Below are 17,281 nucleotides of genomic sequence, written 5' to 3'. Positions count from 1 at the left end.
CGAACTGAGCTCTCTTTGAGCTCTCTCTCACACAAAATGATGGCAAAAATGTCCATCTTGGAGAGTATCCTGGTAAACATAGTCGGTTAAGTGACCATAAACAGTTGAGAGAGTAAACGCATGTGTACAGTGACAGTATATTGGATCCGTGCATGCGCTCTTAAGTGACAGCATCCTAATAAAATTACTCAATGCTCTTGACTAAATAACGTTTGTATCTTTAATAAGGATTCATCTATATTTAATTTATACAATGAAGACTAAGCAGTGTTATTTTACATTTGATTACTTTATTCAGTTTCTGTACCTATTCTGCTATTCTGTATCTAACTACTGTTAGATCTAACTGTAAAACACTGTTTATTTAATTAGCATCTTTGTTTTATTGTGTTTATTTGTGCTATTGCTTATAGTTTGATTATTTGTTCTTATTTTATTACAGACTGTTTATTTGACTTTAACAGTGTTTGAAATCTATACTCTATATTGATATGTTTATGTAGAATATTTTTTATTATTTGCATTGTTCTTGGATTACATTTAAAAAGTCTGGTGAGTAAAAAAAAAAAAAAAAAGACTAGCCAATGGCGACTTGAGCTTCAGTGCGTCGAGGGTTGCAACTTTCCTTTTCCCCAGGAAGTTTAGATTTTGTTCTCATCTCTAATGGGATGGAGATCAAGCGTAGTTCTGGCAGATCACGTTAGTCGAGCTCGCATCAGTGACTCTCAGCTGATCCTCTACCTATAGGAGTACGACACTATCACCGTATACATATATAAACTCTTCAGTATTATCAGCAGCGATCGCGTTTCTCAGGAGCGGATTACCCTCCTCCCTCCCCAGCTCCACCTCTCCCAGTCAGGATTTGGCATTATGATTCCCCTCGAATCAGAATACATTTTCGAAGTACATTCAAATCTTGAATTAATGATATCTGCAACACATCCATGTTGGTTCTGTTCTGTTTACCCCAAGGAGGGTTATTGCTGCTCTTATTCATGCTCGGCTACACGGGGATGCGCAGGGAGTTCTCGCCCAGAACAGAACCATACCGCCAATCCAAACTGTATGCTAATTGACCCTTCGCAGGGAGCTTGATTGACAGGTGATCTGACCAATCATACTTCACCATCCGCCATTTTGTCCGACAAAGCGGTCAGGAGAGTTAGTAGATTAACATGGGAGGATTTGAGCTTGAGAAGCGGAGTGTACTGACGTCTTTCCGCGGTTAAAACAACATTCCTTCTGATGTTCATTCATGTTTATTTGATGCTATAAATGAACTAGAAGGAAGAGATGATCGGTTCACGAGCAGCTTTAACTGAGGCGACACAGCGATCTGTCACACACATTAAAGAGCCACAAAACGGTTTTTATGGTTTACATTTATTGTAAAAAATTACTAAATTTGAAAGGTGAGACTTTATTTAATGTTTAATTACAAAAGTAACCGAAAAGTAACCTGGTCTGTGTCTGTCAGTGTCTCTCTGCTCCGTGATGTATTTTTCACTGCGTGAGAACATTGTGTGTGTGTGAGAGTGGCGTGGCTTGTCGGACATAGCGACAGTAACTAAGGGGGGGCGGGTCTTTGCGAACGGTCAATTGTCAATCGTATTTGATGATAGTGGTCCTGACAGAACTGAAATACAACAATATTTCTATTGTAAACCCCTCCATGTTTCGGATGTTGTTGTATTTGGCGTATTCCTACCAACACAATGTCAATGCCATAGAAACCAATGCAGATATTCCAGAAAACGAAAGAGCGGCATGGACACACAAATCAGATCTGAACAGTTAACATACCGCCAATCCAAACTATATGCTAATAGTCAATCGTATTTGACGATAGTGGTCCTGACAGAAACGATGCTTTAATTGCAAATGCTTTATGAGATATTCCAATTTTGTGCATAGCTAGTGCTTGCAGTCTGACTGTAAAACAAACAAAAAAAATCCAATAAGTTGGCAATATATGCTTATAATTAATGCAAATTGCAGCTATTTTGAATCTCCACGTGCCTCATGTGTCTCCGTACGCTTCTCGTGCCGCTCTCCTCTTGAAGACGGAAAGCCCCGCTCTGAGATTTGAAATTCTAATCAACTCTTTTGCTTTCCTTCTGATGATCTCATTTTTCCTACTGCAATGTTTTCGGTGGATTTCACATTATGGCTGATTTTCGCCAAGGCTCAAGTGTGTAGCTCATTTGTTCCATGAATGGAAGTACAGGGGTTGTTGCGATGAATGAAGTCCAACACAAAGATCAGTGTTGAGGCATCAGATATGGGTCAAGAGAGTGACACCGAAGACCTCTAGGCTTTCCCAACTGGACAGAACGATTTCATTTTAGTTCACAATAATAACCCTGTTGCAGTCTGACTATTATTAGCAGATTATTAGCACGCCAATCCGTCTTATTCAATTGCCCTTCCTGATCTCAGGCCAGCAAGTGTCATTTTTGAGGTGCTCTCGTTGGTTTGACTCATGGTCTGAGACGTGACATGATCCAGAGATCCTGAGAAAGCCTTGGATGTAATCAGGGCAGCGCTGATGAATGTCAGAGGAAAGTGGTAAACAGAGGAAATGATGTCAAGTCACCTTCATTTATACAGCGCTTTAACAATATAGATGTTTCAGAGCATCTTTACAGTGATAACAGGAGATTACAGTAACAGAGAGTGTTTAGGCTTCACAGCAGATCTAGAATAAAGTTATTGTCCAGATAAAGTTAGTTTTGATTGATTCACTTCCGTCGCAAAGATCATTAGTTATTAACTTATGGGCCGCTAACACGACACAGTTTTAACAGAAAACCCTTAATGTGATCCGGCCGCTCATTCACACAACATCAGTGTTCGGCGCTCGAGAAAACAAAACTAGAAACAGGTTCAAAGTGCAAGTTTTGAAAAATGTAAAAAATTTATCATCTCCGTGTAAACTTCAAAAACGCGAATCTGTGAAAGCGCAGACGGCGTGCACATGTGTATTACATGTTCAGTCTATAGGTGTGCGTGTTTGAATATATATGTGCACAGGCGTGTAGTCTTTTTATACAAATTGACCTCACAAAATTACTTGTCTGGCCTTAAAAATTAATAATTAGGGGTGGGGAAAAAAATCGGTATTGCAATATATTGTTGTGCTCTCTGTCGCAATAAATAATCGATACACTAACGCCCAATATCGATATTTTATTACAACACAAAATGATTAATTTACCCGTTGTCAGTGTCACTGTCACTACCCAATATCTACCATTCTGTTTGCGGGGGGCGCTGTTCGAGTAAATAGGGGTAAAGTGGCGCAAAAAGCGGCCGGTGAAGAACACAAGTAAAGGCGCCGGCGGGCGTACACGGTGCGAGTTCGGACACTCGGGAGGTCGTGAGATATTGCACACATTACGAGTCAGTTAAACTGATAATCGATTCAAAGCAGCCGGTACACGGCACGACTGTCATGCAAAAATGTTATCCCGAGCCATCGGCAATCACGTGAGCATTCGCTCTAAACACAGAGACCGGAGCTTTCAATGTTGCAGGCAATAGCTTCAGATAGAAACATGACAGAATGTGTGTGCATCTGTGCAAATGATTTGTTGAAAAGCAGAGAACAGTAGCCATTCAGTTCAACATAAAAAACAAGAGAGAGAGAGAGTGTGTGTGTGTGTGTGTGTGTGTGTGTGTGTGTGTGTGTGTGTGTGTGTGAGACAGTGTATGCGCACGCTGTATGGTGGCTACCACTGAGGTATAGCCCCATATGGATATCGTCAAGGCAGTGAGTTATTATGCAAATGCATATTTCTTTGTACAATGTTGGAAATGTTGGCATTAATAAATGCATAAAATTTCCTTATCCTTCTTTTTCTTTTCAGTCACATATATCGTGATATATCGTTGATGAAATTAATTCCAATATATTGAATATCGTAGATATCGCGAATCGTGATATTATCATATTGTGGACCACATATCGCCACAGAATTGAATCGTGAGGTACCTGTATCGTCCCAGCCCTATTCATAATACAGATTTTTGTTGTTGCTTCCGCATGTCTATGTGAACTGGGAGAAGAGTGACTTTACTCTGCCTCAGAACTAGATCTTCTGGCAGAAAAATGCCACTTAATTCATTTATTACAATGAAGTAGTTTTTATGCTTTTATAAGAGCCATATGCCTCTTGAGGTTGTGCTGTAGTAACACTTTCACTGTTATACGGTAGGGGGCGCTATAACATATCTTCTGAAGGAGAACTGAATCAATCTACTGTTCAAAACACAGGAGAAGAAGCAGAAACAAGCGATATCCAAGCGGGTAATCCATCAGCCGGAAACCGAAGCTTCCCCGCGGGCCGCCATTGGCTAGCAGAACATCTCCTGCTGTTAGCATCCCATTGACTCCCATTCATTTTGGCGTCACTTTGACAGCGAATAACTTTACATACTAGAAGACTGACAGCTGTCAGACTCACGTCAGATCTACGTCGTCAAGCTCAGTTTGAGTCTGTGGACTACGCTCAGCGATCAGGAAGTGATGCTTCTAATGGGCTTCACTTTTCTCCGTTGAAACCTATGGGGTCGCTGTGTCCAGTTTATACTGTCTATGGTGATATCATATGTAATCATATGCATATGTAAAACAACATGATCATCAACATTAAACGGCATATAAATCAAAACTGCCTGATGGTACTGAATTAAATGCCGACCCAGGACGAGCTACAGGACTGTGAAGCTTTGAGGTGTTGATGGACTCGATCTGTGTTTCGATCATCGTTCTGAATCTGATCTGGATGAAGTCTTTGACAAACATGTGATTTTCTCAGCTTTTGCTCAAAATCTTGCTTTTTTTTATGAAACTTCTCTTACCCACATTCAAGTGTTGTCAAAGAATGCATGAAACTAGAATTTGTTTGAAAGACTCAAGTTATGTATTTTGATATATTGCATGTTCAGCACAATGACCACGGTGATTGGTTGTTAGATGACAGGGCCATCATGTGAACCATAACACAGACGCACCAATAATAAAATAAAAGGGAAATTCGGCACTGGGATACAACATCGAGAATTGTGAAGTTTGCATCGAACACAATCTGGGTATTGATGGAGTGGGTTTTCTTTCTATTCACAAACATGTCCTCATCCTGACGTGGTGCAATTATTTTAATATGTGTCGATCCGTCTATAGCAAAGACCACTCCGGGCACACCGGCAATATCCATAAAGCTGGCTTTGTTTCTTTGGAGTTGGCGAATGTCCAAATGAAAACTTATGAACTGTCGAATAATATGGGGTCTACAGAGTGCATTGACGGTTTGGTGGATGGATCTGCTTGGCTGGGATATCGCTAGATCGTCGGCATTACACAACTGCATTTTCCCCGTTGCCAGGTAAGTGTTATCAAACATTTCAATTCGGCACTGATTGGGTTGTTGCGATTAGTTGGCGCTGTTATTGCATCCCTAAGATCCACAAGATCCAGTATTCCCTCACGGTTAAGCCGGTGTCTTTGTAATAACTCCGTGTCATTGGCTGTCTCCAACACACTGTGTCACGCGGCGGCGATTTTAAGATCCTTTGTGAATAGGTCTTAGTGAGTTAGGAGTCCTCTCGACTTCTTTTAAGCTGTCCCAGACTTAGGTGCTACTTTTAGGGCTAAAATGCTTCGTGAATTACTCTTAGTGAAAAAAATTAGGAGTCCTAAAGTTAGGAGTGACACGCCCATTATTTTTAGGAGTTGCTCCTAAATTCGCCAGTTAGGAGCTACTTTTAGCCTTAAAATTCTTAGTGAATACGGCCCCAGATATTCATACAACAAAATATTACAGGAGATGTGAAACTTTTGTGAAAATGCTGGTGCTGGCTGGCAGCTTTTTTCAAAAACACGGGAAATTAAGTACCAGTATTGTGATAATAATGTGTCAAAAAATGCACTTTTTCAATTCTTTTTTTTTTTTAAGTTGTATTGGTATTTAGTAATTTAATATAAATAAGAACTGCTGTACCCAATATTGTTGCCTTTTTCAATAAAAACGTATAATTGTTTATGATAAGCACACCTCAATCGAGTGAGAATGGAAAACTTGGAGACGAGTTGAGGTTTAGCACTTCTGGTTCCACCGTCATGAAGTCAACAGGTTTTTGGTTACAAAATGGTGAACACATACTCAAGAAATTTCCAGGTTGTATTCTACGACATGAAATACATCAGTAATGCCACCTTGTGATAAAAATAAATAAAAATAAAGGCTTTTACTTGTCTTACCAAGTTTCTAAATGGGACGCCAGAGGTTGATGTGAACAGACAACATCAGCCGAACAGAAACTCATCTACTCACCATCGCTTTCACCGTTTATGAAAACTAACTATTCTAACTCAAACTGTCCCACTTGTAGATTTATCAGTTTTCCAATTGATGTTATAAAAATGCAAAAACATCATAATTATATAAAACACAATGAGACGGATTTAAAAGCTTTAGAGTTCCTGGATGCACATTTATCAGAAAATACGTACTCTTTAACTACAGAAGCCAAATAAAACATCTTTATACTGTACCACAAAACTATCCAAAAAGGATGCATATATAATCAGCATTTTCTCAAAAATAATAACAAGATAATAATGCATCAGGCTCATCCACAATATCCCAGAGCAGTTGTGTTTGTTGAAGCGTGATGATGGTGACCTTGAGGTCATGTGACCGTGGTGTCGTTCGTTTACAGCCGACGTTTAGCTTTTGATTTAGACTTCCAAATTGCATAAAGGTTGTGTTCATTTGTGAAGATTATCATGATGAGCAAAAAATGTAAGAATAATAAACTTAGTTTATTTACTGCAATAATCCAAAAGCCAATGGAAAAATCATACTGGTTTTTGTCGAGGGAACCAGTGTGATGCGAATTTACGGGTTGGACTATAAAAACTCGTCACTATGCCAGTCTGAAGACCAGAAATGTGATGAATTTGAAGATTTTTATATCATAATTAGACAGCTTTATTAGGTGCAGACTGGCTAATATTACAAGTTAATAAACTGCTAGTGTTGTAATGAAGTCCGAGGTTTATTCATTATAATCACATTATACCAAAATCCATGTGAAAGTTGATCTAATCCAGGAAGCATATTTTGAAGAAATGTCAAAAGTTCTCCTCACTGTTCAACAGCAAACAAATAAATATATTAAAAAATAGGATAAAAACGACCAATTATTTGCCACAAAATTAAGTTTATGTAGGCTATTATGCAGATATTATTATGGAAAAGCACATATCTCTTTCTCTCTCCCACTCAAACACACACACACACACACGAAAGTTGATGATATAATCCAGGAAGCATATTTTGAAGAGATGTCAAGTGGTCAAAAGTTCCCCTCACTGTTCAACGCCTTTAAAGTCCAACTGGAGAGTGCAGAGCTGAACGGGTTAAATCATCTCCAGCAGAGACTTCAGACATCACCGCAGATAACGGCGGATTGAATGCAATTCAAAGGCTGATCAAAACACACTGTGCTTTCTTTCAGGTCCTGTGGGCCTTTGTTCTGCTTCCAAACGGCGAGTCTGAAGTGAAATGAGGTCATGCAGTAAATATCCCGGTGCATTCGTCAAGAGCGGTGCAGAAGAGCCCGTGACCCGTGTGTTAAGTGACCGTTCGACTCCTCCGGTCGCTTATCTCAAGTGTCTTATTCACACGGCCAATGTGGAATCCCTCAAATAAATGACAGACCCTGCATCCCAACGTCCATACTATCCATCCTAAACACAGCGTGTGAGATTAGATTAAAGGCACACTATGCAGTTTACGTTTTTGTCAAACAGCGACCCCTAGAGTCGCTGTGGAGTACTTGTATTTAACGTTACCGTTGTAAATCCCACTCGCGTTTTCTTGTCCTTGACTCTTCCGACCGCGCTTTCTTCATCGACTCTGCCATGATTCACGTCTGAAAAGCGTGCTAGTGTCTGTCATAGAAGCTGCTTCATATGTTGTTGATGTATGTGACGTCGTGCCGTAAAGCAAGTTGTGATTCTCACGAGATTTGGCGGGGCGCCACCTCTCAAACTTGCATTGCTTTCGGGATAATTCGCCCTACTACGAGTTTGTTTACCATCCAAATTACTTCGAAGCTGTTATATTAAGGCGAGAAACGGCTTAAAAACGATGTTTTTTACTGGTCAATTTTGAGATTTTGGGCTATTTGTCTTCAATAACATGTCTTCTTTCAGACTTGTGTTGAAAAAAAAGTCAGAAATACACATTAAGGTCTTTATTTTTCTACACTGTGTCTGTTTGCGTCTGTAGATTTCTCATAAATTCAACAAAAGTTGCTGTTATAAATCATCATGATCCGCGATCTCTGTCTGCACCGTCATCACACACACCGTTAGAAAGCTCTCTCTCTCCTGTACAATGCTGTCGGATCCAAATATGGTCATTTCCTTTTTATCAGCAACCAATCGTGAAAGTCAAAGGGCTGAATGCGCAATCTCATTGGCTGATGATAAATCTTTAAAGCCCGTTTTCTCAAAATGACTTTTCTCTCATTCTCCAAGTCTGAAATCTCCACTTCAGTCGCACCGATACACACCAAACCTTCCAGTCTTGTGGCTAGTTATATTATGAAGACATTTACTGAGGGATTTGTAAATATATTATTCCTAGCCTGATTTATATAACATTTAATTCCAAAAAAACACGGCGAAAATCATTTTTAAGGCTATTGACAGTATATTCTGATTTACAGGATAACAAAAGCAGATCTCCATAAATCCCTCTGTATTTATTTCCCCATTTTTTATTTATTTATTAGATATTGCCTAATTTGCATATTTAAACAATAAATTACAGAAAACTTGTAATAATTTTGTTCTCATCTTAATGTAGGTAATCAACTGGGAAAGTTGTACCCTATTCACCTGTAGTGTCTCGCCTTAAGGTACAAATCTTGCATAGTGTGCCTTTAAGTGTGTCCCAAAGCATAGTATGTTGAAGGGAGTACGCCAGAAGTCCCCGGATGGTTTACTATTTCCGGTGGATTTTAGAAGTGTGGATCTGTGCTCATTATAACAGCTAATTTTACCCACAACCCATTGCGCTTTGGAGAAGGAACTACAAACACGAGTAAAAAGTGTTAAAACACAAAACATGGTGGATATGCGCGACCAACTGTGAGAGATTTAGATAAAGGTTTGAGTGACTAATCAAAGTTTTACCTGATAAAAAAAATTTATTATTTAATGTTATCCATGTTATATTTAATCTGCAATAATGTGGACTTTTATAAAGTTCCGTTTGGCCATTACATTTTAAATGCATTATCATTATTCATTAATATGAGGAGAGTCTCCGCATTAAGGACAAGATGATTGACAGGCCAGTTTACTGTGATATGATGCAACAGAGAGCAAACGTTAAAGACGTGATAGCACAGATGAAACTCGAAAAATTAGATTATCATGCATAAGTTCATTTATTTCAGTAATTCAACTTAAAAGGTGAAACTAATATATTATATAGACTCATTACATGCAAAGTGAGATATTTCAAGCCTTTGTTTGTTATAATTTTGATGATTATGGCTTACAGCTTATGACAAGTTTGATTATTTTGAATTTGAGGTTTTCATAAACTGAGCCATAATTATCAAAATTATAACAAATAAAGGCTTGAAAAATCTCACTTTGCATGTAATGAGTCTATATAATATATTAGTTTCACCTTTTAAGTTGAATTACTGAAATAAATGAACTTTTGCAGCATATTCTCATATTTCGAGTTTCGCCTGTACGTCCCAAAGCGTGTGTGCTCTTCTGCTACACACTCAAAAGTACTTTTTCTTCACAAAAAGAGTACATGCTTTTAGGAAGTATGGAAGTAGGCGCATTGAGACGCAGCAGCGAGATGAGATAATGCAGAGAAAGCCTGACTCGAGCGCTCACGTGACCGGCGAATCAGAGATGGAAAAAAGTGCGCGTGTTTGTGTGTTTTGGCCAGCGAATGCGATCTCTGTTTTGCTTGGAAATGACATCACCTTCTTACTATTAAACATATCAGAAGTGGCGCTCTCTGCATCTCTGATCCCCGTCCACCGCTCTCTGGCAGACACAGCCGTGATTTCCAACAGCCAGATAGAGTTAACCCAGTCCCGGAGACTCTCCATCTGCTAGCTGGGTGTTCCTCCCTCAGCAAACGGCTGTTCTGGAAAGTTTTGCAAGTTTAAAGGGATAGTTCACTTTGAAATTAAATGTTGGTATGTTTTAGCTTACCTGAAGTGCATCCAAGATGTAGGCGTCTTTGTCTCCGCAGTAGTTTCAATTTTGATTCAAACCGTTCTTGTCTGTCAGTCATATAATGCAGGTCTATAGGCACTGTCTCCAAAAGCATGCAGAGAAAAGTCCAAATTAAACAATTCCCCATCGTAAGTGCACATTGATGGCCTAAGACACGAAACAAGCGGTTTGTGTGATAAAACCAACAGTATTTATATCGTTTTTATCTTTTTTACACAACCACGTCCAAGTGATCTGTTTACTTGGTCTGCGCAAGCGCCGTAGAGCGCCGGAAGTGATCTCTCTCGCGCGTGTACGTCACTCGTTGTTTACACCAGAACCTATGCAGATTGTAGGCAGGACGGCTAATATAAATGGTACTAGTTTGCGCTTATCCGGGATGTTTAAACCGATGTAAAAAAATACATTTACGTAAGCTCGCGCGAACTCATCCGAGAGATCACTTCCGGCGCTGTACGGCGCTTGCGCAGACTAAAGCCCTATTCGCACGGGATTAGTATTATCTAGGGACCTCTAGTCATTTGTAATAATTGCGGAGGTCGTCTGTGATCTTAATCCCGTGCGAATCGGTCATGTCTGTAAATTGTAAAGTAATAATTACCCCGCAAATGACCATATTTCGCCGAACACCGACGTTTTGTGATAATATTAGTCCCGTGCGAATCGGCATCTCTGATTTTGTCCAGGATTTGGCGGGGCTGTATATATATATTATTTTTTCTAGGTATTTCTTTCCTTTTGCACCTTTTTATTAATCTTTCGCGAAGAATGGAAGTTGCGTTCGAGTGTTTTGACAGTGTTGTTTTGGGCACTGGGTCATATTGCACACCGACACCATGCAGTTTGCAGAAAAAAGAGAAAGCTGAAAACCACCAGAAGAGCGAAGACAAAAAGAAAGATTAGATGGATGACATATAACAGCGTCAGCATGCGTGAAGTAACATTCTTCTGTTTATGATATAATCATGTGTACATCTAGAGACAAGACATTTCCAAACGCCTATCAAAAATAATGCACAATCAAGCAAGGGGGTTTCACATCATAATTCGAGTTTAATGTTACAAATAAATCAAACATAAACCTTGAGCTATTAGATTTTAACCGGGTGAAATTCGTTTTTTTTTTTATCCATCGAACGAGACCCTCGACCATACGCAAAAAGCCATCTAGTCGCCCACTGAAAACAGATTTGCACTGGGCTAAAATAAATATAATATGGGTATAAACTACAATTTTTATATCCGGGTTCCAGGAGAAAAGTCAGTAAATTTGAGTAAAATCACAGGCTTCGCTTATCCCGTGCGAATGCGCCACACGAGATTCAGATATCGGGGGTCGTTTCTAAATCACACAAGGTCCTTATAATACTAATCCCGTGCGAATAGAGCTTAAGTAAACCGATCAGATGGACGTGGTTGTGTAAAAGAGATAAAAACGATATAAATACTGTTGGTTTTATCACACAAACCGCTTGCTTCGTGTCTTAGGCCATCAATGTGCACTTACGATGGGGAATTGTTTAATTTGGACTTTTCTCTGCATGCTTTTGGAGACAGTGCCTATAGACCTGCATTATATGACTGACAGACAAGAACGGTTTGACCTAAAAATATCAAAATTGAAACTACTGCGGAGACAAACCTACATCTTGATGCACTTCAGGTAAGATTAAACACACCAACATTTAATTTCAAAGTGAACTATCCCTTTAAGGGTTTGTAAGTTGCCTATCAGTGGAAAAGAGGCTGGAACGCAGGTGCACGTCTGATTAATCTCACTCTTGGTTAATGGACAAACAGGTCTGGAATGGCAAAAATGCTTTCTAGTGATGACGTCACGCAGTCATTTTTGGATGCAAATAGACACAGAGGCGATAAGAAAGCACAACCTGCATGAACCCGCTCGTCCCGAACGCGCGGTGCCTGAAAAACACATCAGATCAGCCGATGTGAGAGGAACGTGATATGCATTACTCGACCCACCACATTCTCTCACACTGAACACTGCCTGATGGAGGACAGATCCCTCTGCCAATCCAGAGCTTTCCCGCGTGAGTGCTAGAATTCGTGTGTTTGCGCTGCGGGACGAGGCCCGCTGGGACTTTATTTAACAATACCAGGCTGAGCGTTTGCTGCAGTGCCGAGGGGAGATGTTCCTCCAGTAAGAAGCATGCAATTATACATTTATATGATGCATATCAACACTGCTTACAGACAAATGGGATCACTGAGGTCCTTGTATAGTTTTTATTCATATTTGGAATTAGTTTTTATTTTATCTGGTTTCATTTTATCGTTTTTTTTTTTTTTTTTTTCATTTTGTTGTGTTTTGTCATGGAAAAAAAAAATGTAGCCTATAGACATTTTAAAAAACTATTTAGATTGTAGTAGTATATCCAGATAAACTCAATAAAAAATTGAAATGTTTCCTTCGGCAATATCTGAAACATTTTTGTTTTGTTTCAGTTAATATTTATTGTTTCATTAAAGGTTTAGTAATTTTTTTTAATATCTCTACTTTTTTTTATCAATTTATATTTTACAGTAGTTTTAGTTTTTTAGTATATCAAGTTAAACTAAATAAAAATTATAAATATTTTAGTTTTCTTTCAGTTAATGTTTATTTTATTTAAATTTTTTATGGTTTTAGTTTTAGTTAAATATAATAATCCTAGCATTTACTCCATGTCTGTAGCTTTGAATGTGTCTTTATACTCCTAAAAGTTGACTAAACTGCACACTGTAAAAGATGATGCACTAACCTCATAAAAAAGTTCATTTTACTTCATTGTATTTGCTCTGTTGACATTACTCATTTTTATTGAGTTATGACTTTCTGTTATGTACCCATTTCTTAAAGCATTGCAATTCAGTTCACTGAAATACGACTTTCTTTTCTAAGAAACAAATATTTGGTGACTCATCTTGCACTTACAGTCACGTGCCATCTTTAGTCCAATCAGACGCTCTCTAGAATAAGATCGTCCACCAACTACCAACAGCAAATCACAGTTTACAGCTGTGACTTCAATAATAACAAAAAGGGACGAGCTCTTCAATATGTTCTGTTCCAGACTCCTCTACATCAACACTTAAAAGAAAACTGTGCTCGTCAAGTGGGTTTTTGTGAAATATGTGAGGCACGATTCAGACTTGAGATCACCACACTGGCAGAACCGTCTTCGGAACTCAGATGAACATTCCAAACGGAACCCAGAAGTTCCACGATGAACATTCCAAACGGAACCCAGAAGTTCCACGATGAACATTCCAAACGGAACCCAGAAGTTCCACGATGAACATTCCAAACGGAACCCAGAAGTTCCACAATGAACATTCCAAGCGGAACCCAGAAGTTCCACGAGAACATTCCAAACGGAACCCAGAAGTTCCACAATGAACATTCCAAGCGGAACCCAGAAGTTCCACGAGAACATTCCAAGCGGAACCCAGAAGTTCCACGAGAACATTCCAAACGGAACCCAGAAGTTCCACGATGAACATTCCAAGCGGAACCCAGAAGTTCCACGATGAACATTCCAAACGGAACCCAGAAGTTCCACGATGAACATTCCAAGCGGAACCCAGAAGTTCCACGATGAACATTCCAAACGGAACCCAGAAGTTCCACGATGAACATTCCAAACGGAACCCAGAAGTTCCACGAGAACATCAGTTAGTGGTTCCTCCAATAAACTCACAAATAATTTTATTATTGGCACCGATGGTTCCATGAAGAACCTTTAACATCACTTTGCAAACATAAAATGTTCTTATAGTGGAAAAAACAGGTTCTTTATATTTTTTAAAAAAGTAACTAGTGTTGACTAAAAACACTGGTTCTTCAATGGCATCAGAACCTTTATTTTTAAGAGTGTAACACCAAAAGGGAAGGCCATGAGGCACTTGAAATATGTATATTTAAGTTAATTTAACATTTAGATGTTTTCCAGAGGGTTCCCCAAAAGATGATACAGTCAAACCAAATATTATTCAGACACCAGATGTAATTTTTGATATTGTTTTAGTGTGTGCAGGACATTATAGTTCATTTATGTAAGTGAGGAGAACAAAATAAAGTAAACTTTGAGATATTAAACCCAATATTCTTCATACAGTGACAAATTTGGGAGCAAAAATGATTGGGCCACTTTGAGCTGATCATGTTTTCTTCAGTGTTTTGTCTTTAATTGCTAATCCTCTTTTTACACACACACTAAACACAATGAAGCATTGCTTGGTCACTGGTTGAGCTAAACTGGTATTATCTAATTGTGTAGTTAAATTTACCAGCTGACAGATATTCAACATAACTCATGAGACAGTGTAACAGAAGGATGGAAAAAACCAGTGAGTTCTTGTCATATTTTATAGCGAATATAAACCGTGATAATGTGAGAAATGTTGAAGGGGTCTGAATACAGTTAGGTTTGACTGTATACTGCATCAAGCTCTATAGCACATGCTTTCCCACAAACCAGTCTGTTTCTGAGCTCACCTCTCGCACTCGGGCCTTATCTTTCAACCATACAATCTAGTGCTAAACTAGGAAGACATTCACCCAACTGACTGTGTCCTCAGATAATCTGGGGCCCGTCGACTTGGACAGGACCCAGAGACACATGGAAAACTGGCGGAGATCCTTCACTGACCCTCCGGTGAACGAACAGACCAAGCAAACCGTGTGCGATCGCTATCAGATGTCGACCTGGGCCATTTATTACCAGGAGGACAGATTTAAACGGCCTGGAAAGTGATTAGTGCACTGGTGTAAGGCGAGCGGCACTGTTATGACCCGTTGCACTTTAATAACACAGAATTATGGATCGGTTAAAGCTAGGGGTGTCACAATATATCGCAATACAAAAATGCAACAATATGGTGGATAAAATGTATTGTGTAGCCTATGATTTACCCAAAATGAAAATGACTGAGTTTTAGTGTCAGTCATATAATGTTGAATATAATGTAATGGGGGAATATTTGTGTGTCCTGATAATGCCAGATGTCTTTGTTAACAGTAAAAAGTGACCTACATTATTTTTAATACATCTAGTCAGACAGAGTATAAGCATCTTCATCTAAACTTATTCTGTATTTTCAGCTTCAAAATCATGAATATTGTTATTCTGGTGTCTCTATTGTCCTGTGCTTTGGGTTTCCAGCACCAAGTCCATCATTTAAACCCACAATGTAACACCAAATTTAGCATTTTCAGTACATTTTCTCATATATCTTGGAGTAACGCAATAATATCGTATCGGGAGTTCAGTATCATGACATGAGGGTATTATCATTACACCCCCATCATAACATTACATTACAGATCTTTGTAAAACTTTGACTGCAACTTTCAGTATTCAAGTATTTCTTGGCGAACTGTGCGTAAAGGTTTAGTAGGATACATGGGTGTTCAGAAATTCAATCATTAATGTTTCATCAGTCACCTTGCTCTCTAGATAACTGTTATTGGCCATTAGTAATGCCTTTTTACTCTATGTATGGATACCCGTGTCTATAGCCCTTGCACCTAACTTACTGTTTTCAGGGGAGCCCTGGATCATGTTGAACTTGTGTATTTCTTTCGCGTAGTATTCGGTCTCGGTGTTGTCCTGCCCGCAGCTCTGGTGCCGGTCCCGGCCCAACTCCTCCAGCAGTTCCCTGGTGCTGTTGTACAGGGCCAGCACTTGGTAGGGCACCTGGCTAGGGCCCAGGGTCTGTGGCGGGCTGGTCAGCCTCAGTTTGCTGAGGATCTGACCCCGAATGGCCTCCACCCTCTTCTTCTTGATGTGGTCGATGTCCACCGTGGTGCAGGTTGACAGAGAGAAACTCATGGTCACACTGTTTAAAAGTAGGAAAAACAGCAGCCCTCTGCCCAAATGCATGGTTTATTCTGTTCACTTGTCACAGTTCCAGTTCACTTTGAATAGCTTTACACGGATAATGAGAGTGAATCCCAGGTTGCCCTCTCTATGGGCTGGAGTTCAAGTGCTGAGCCTGCTTTCTCCAAGAGATCCCATCCTGCAACCTTATTATTCCATATAAACACCGCACAATAATCCCATAACATCCTTAAACATCCATCATTGGCACTTTACACGAAAGCAGATTTTCAGCATAGCCTTGTCCAATCGCATGTCTCGCTGAACAACACGCGCTGTGACTGACTCTCGCTGCGAGGTGCACGCGCTCGACTGACAGGATTATTTCGCTCTCGTGCGCATTTATAGTCGGAGTCTCTGTGACGTGTGTCGGTGGGCGGAGTCACACTCTCTCACCCCGACGGCTCTCTTTCCCATTCATGCAATCATTTTATATAATATAATAGGTAACGCATAGAAAATGTAATTGCACATTACGTAACCCAAAGCAATGGGAACGAATAGAATATTTTAGAAATGACTGTGTAATCCTAATTATCCAAACGCAAATGTCCTTCTCTGGCGCTCACTCTGAAGGAATGGGTGTTTATAAAGCCTGTGCGCCTCCTGCTGGATGCTCACTCTCAAACCACCAACACACACTTCAGAGAAGCTGCTTTATATCAGAAACTCATCTTGATATTTAATGTATAGGCTACACTTGCACTCAAACGTTTAAGATTTTTGGATAAAGATTTTGTATGTTTTTTTTAAAAGAAGTCTCTATGCTCACCAAGGCTGCATTTATTTGATTAAAAAAACATCTACAAAAACAGTAATATTTTGAAATATTATTACAATTTAAAAGCTGTTTTTTATGTGAATATATAGTAAAGTGTAAATGTATTCCTGCTGAATGTTCAGCATCATTACTCCAGTCTTCAGTGTCACATGATCCTTCAGAAATCACTATAATATCTAATGCTCAATAAACATTTATGATTATTATCAATGTTGAAAACAGTTATTTACATTTTTATTTCAGGATTCTTTGATGAATAGAAAGTTCAAAAGAAAGAAAGGATCAATTAAATTGATCAAAAGTGACAGTAAAGACATGTATAATGTT

General features: G+C 39.2%; 1 protein-coding gene across 1 annotated transcript in view; it reads right to left on the bottom strand.

The window, feature by feature from the left end:
* Positions 1 to 16,539, bottom strand: part of tgfb3 (transforming growth factor, beta 3) — a 50,758-nt gene extending 34,219 nt beyond the window's left edge. Inside the window, exon 1 of the mRNA XM_079633100.1 lies at positions 15,831 to 16,539. Coding sequence (XP_079489226.1) covers positions 15,831 to 16,176 — 346 coding nt within the window. The 5' untranslated portion in view covers positions 16,177 to 16,539. The remainder of the gene's footprint in view (positions 1 to 15,830) is intronic.
* Between the last annotated feature and the right edge of the window lie 742 nt (positions 16,540 to 17,281).

This window comes from Phoxinus phoxinus (genome assembly GCF_949152265.1).
Source record: "Phoxinus phoxinus genome assembly, chromosome: 13".
Taxonomy (NCBI): Eukaryota; Metazoa; Chordata; class Actinopteri; order Cypriniformes; family Leuciscidae; genus Phoxinus; species Phoxinus phoxinus.
The sequence above is the reverse complement of the archived record's forward strand: the minus strand, read 5'-3'. Positions and strand labels throughout refer to the sequence as shown.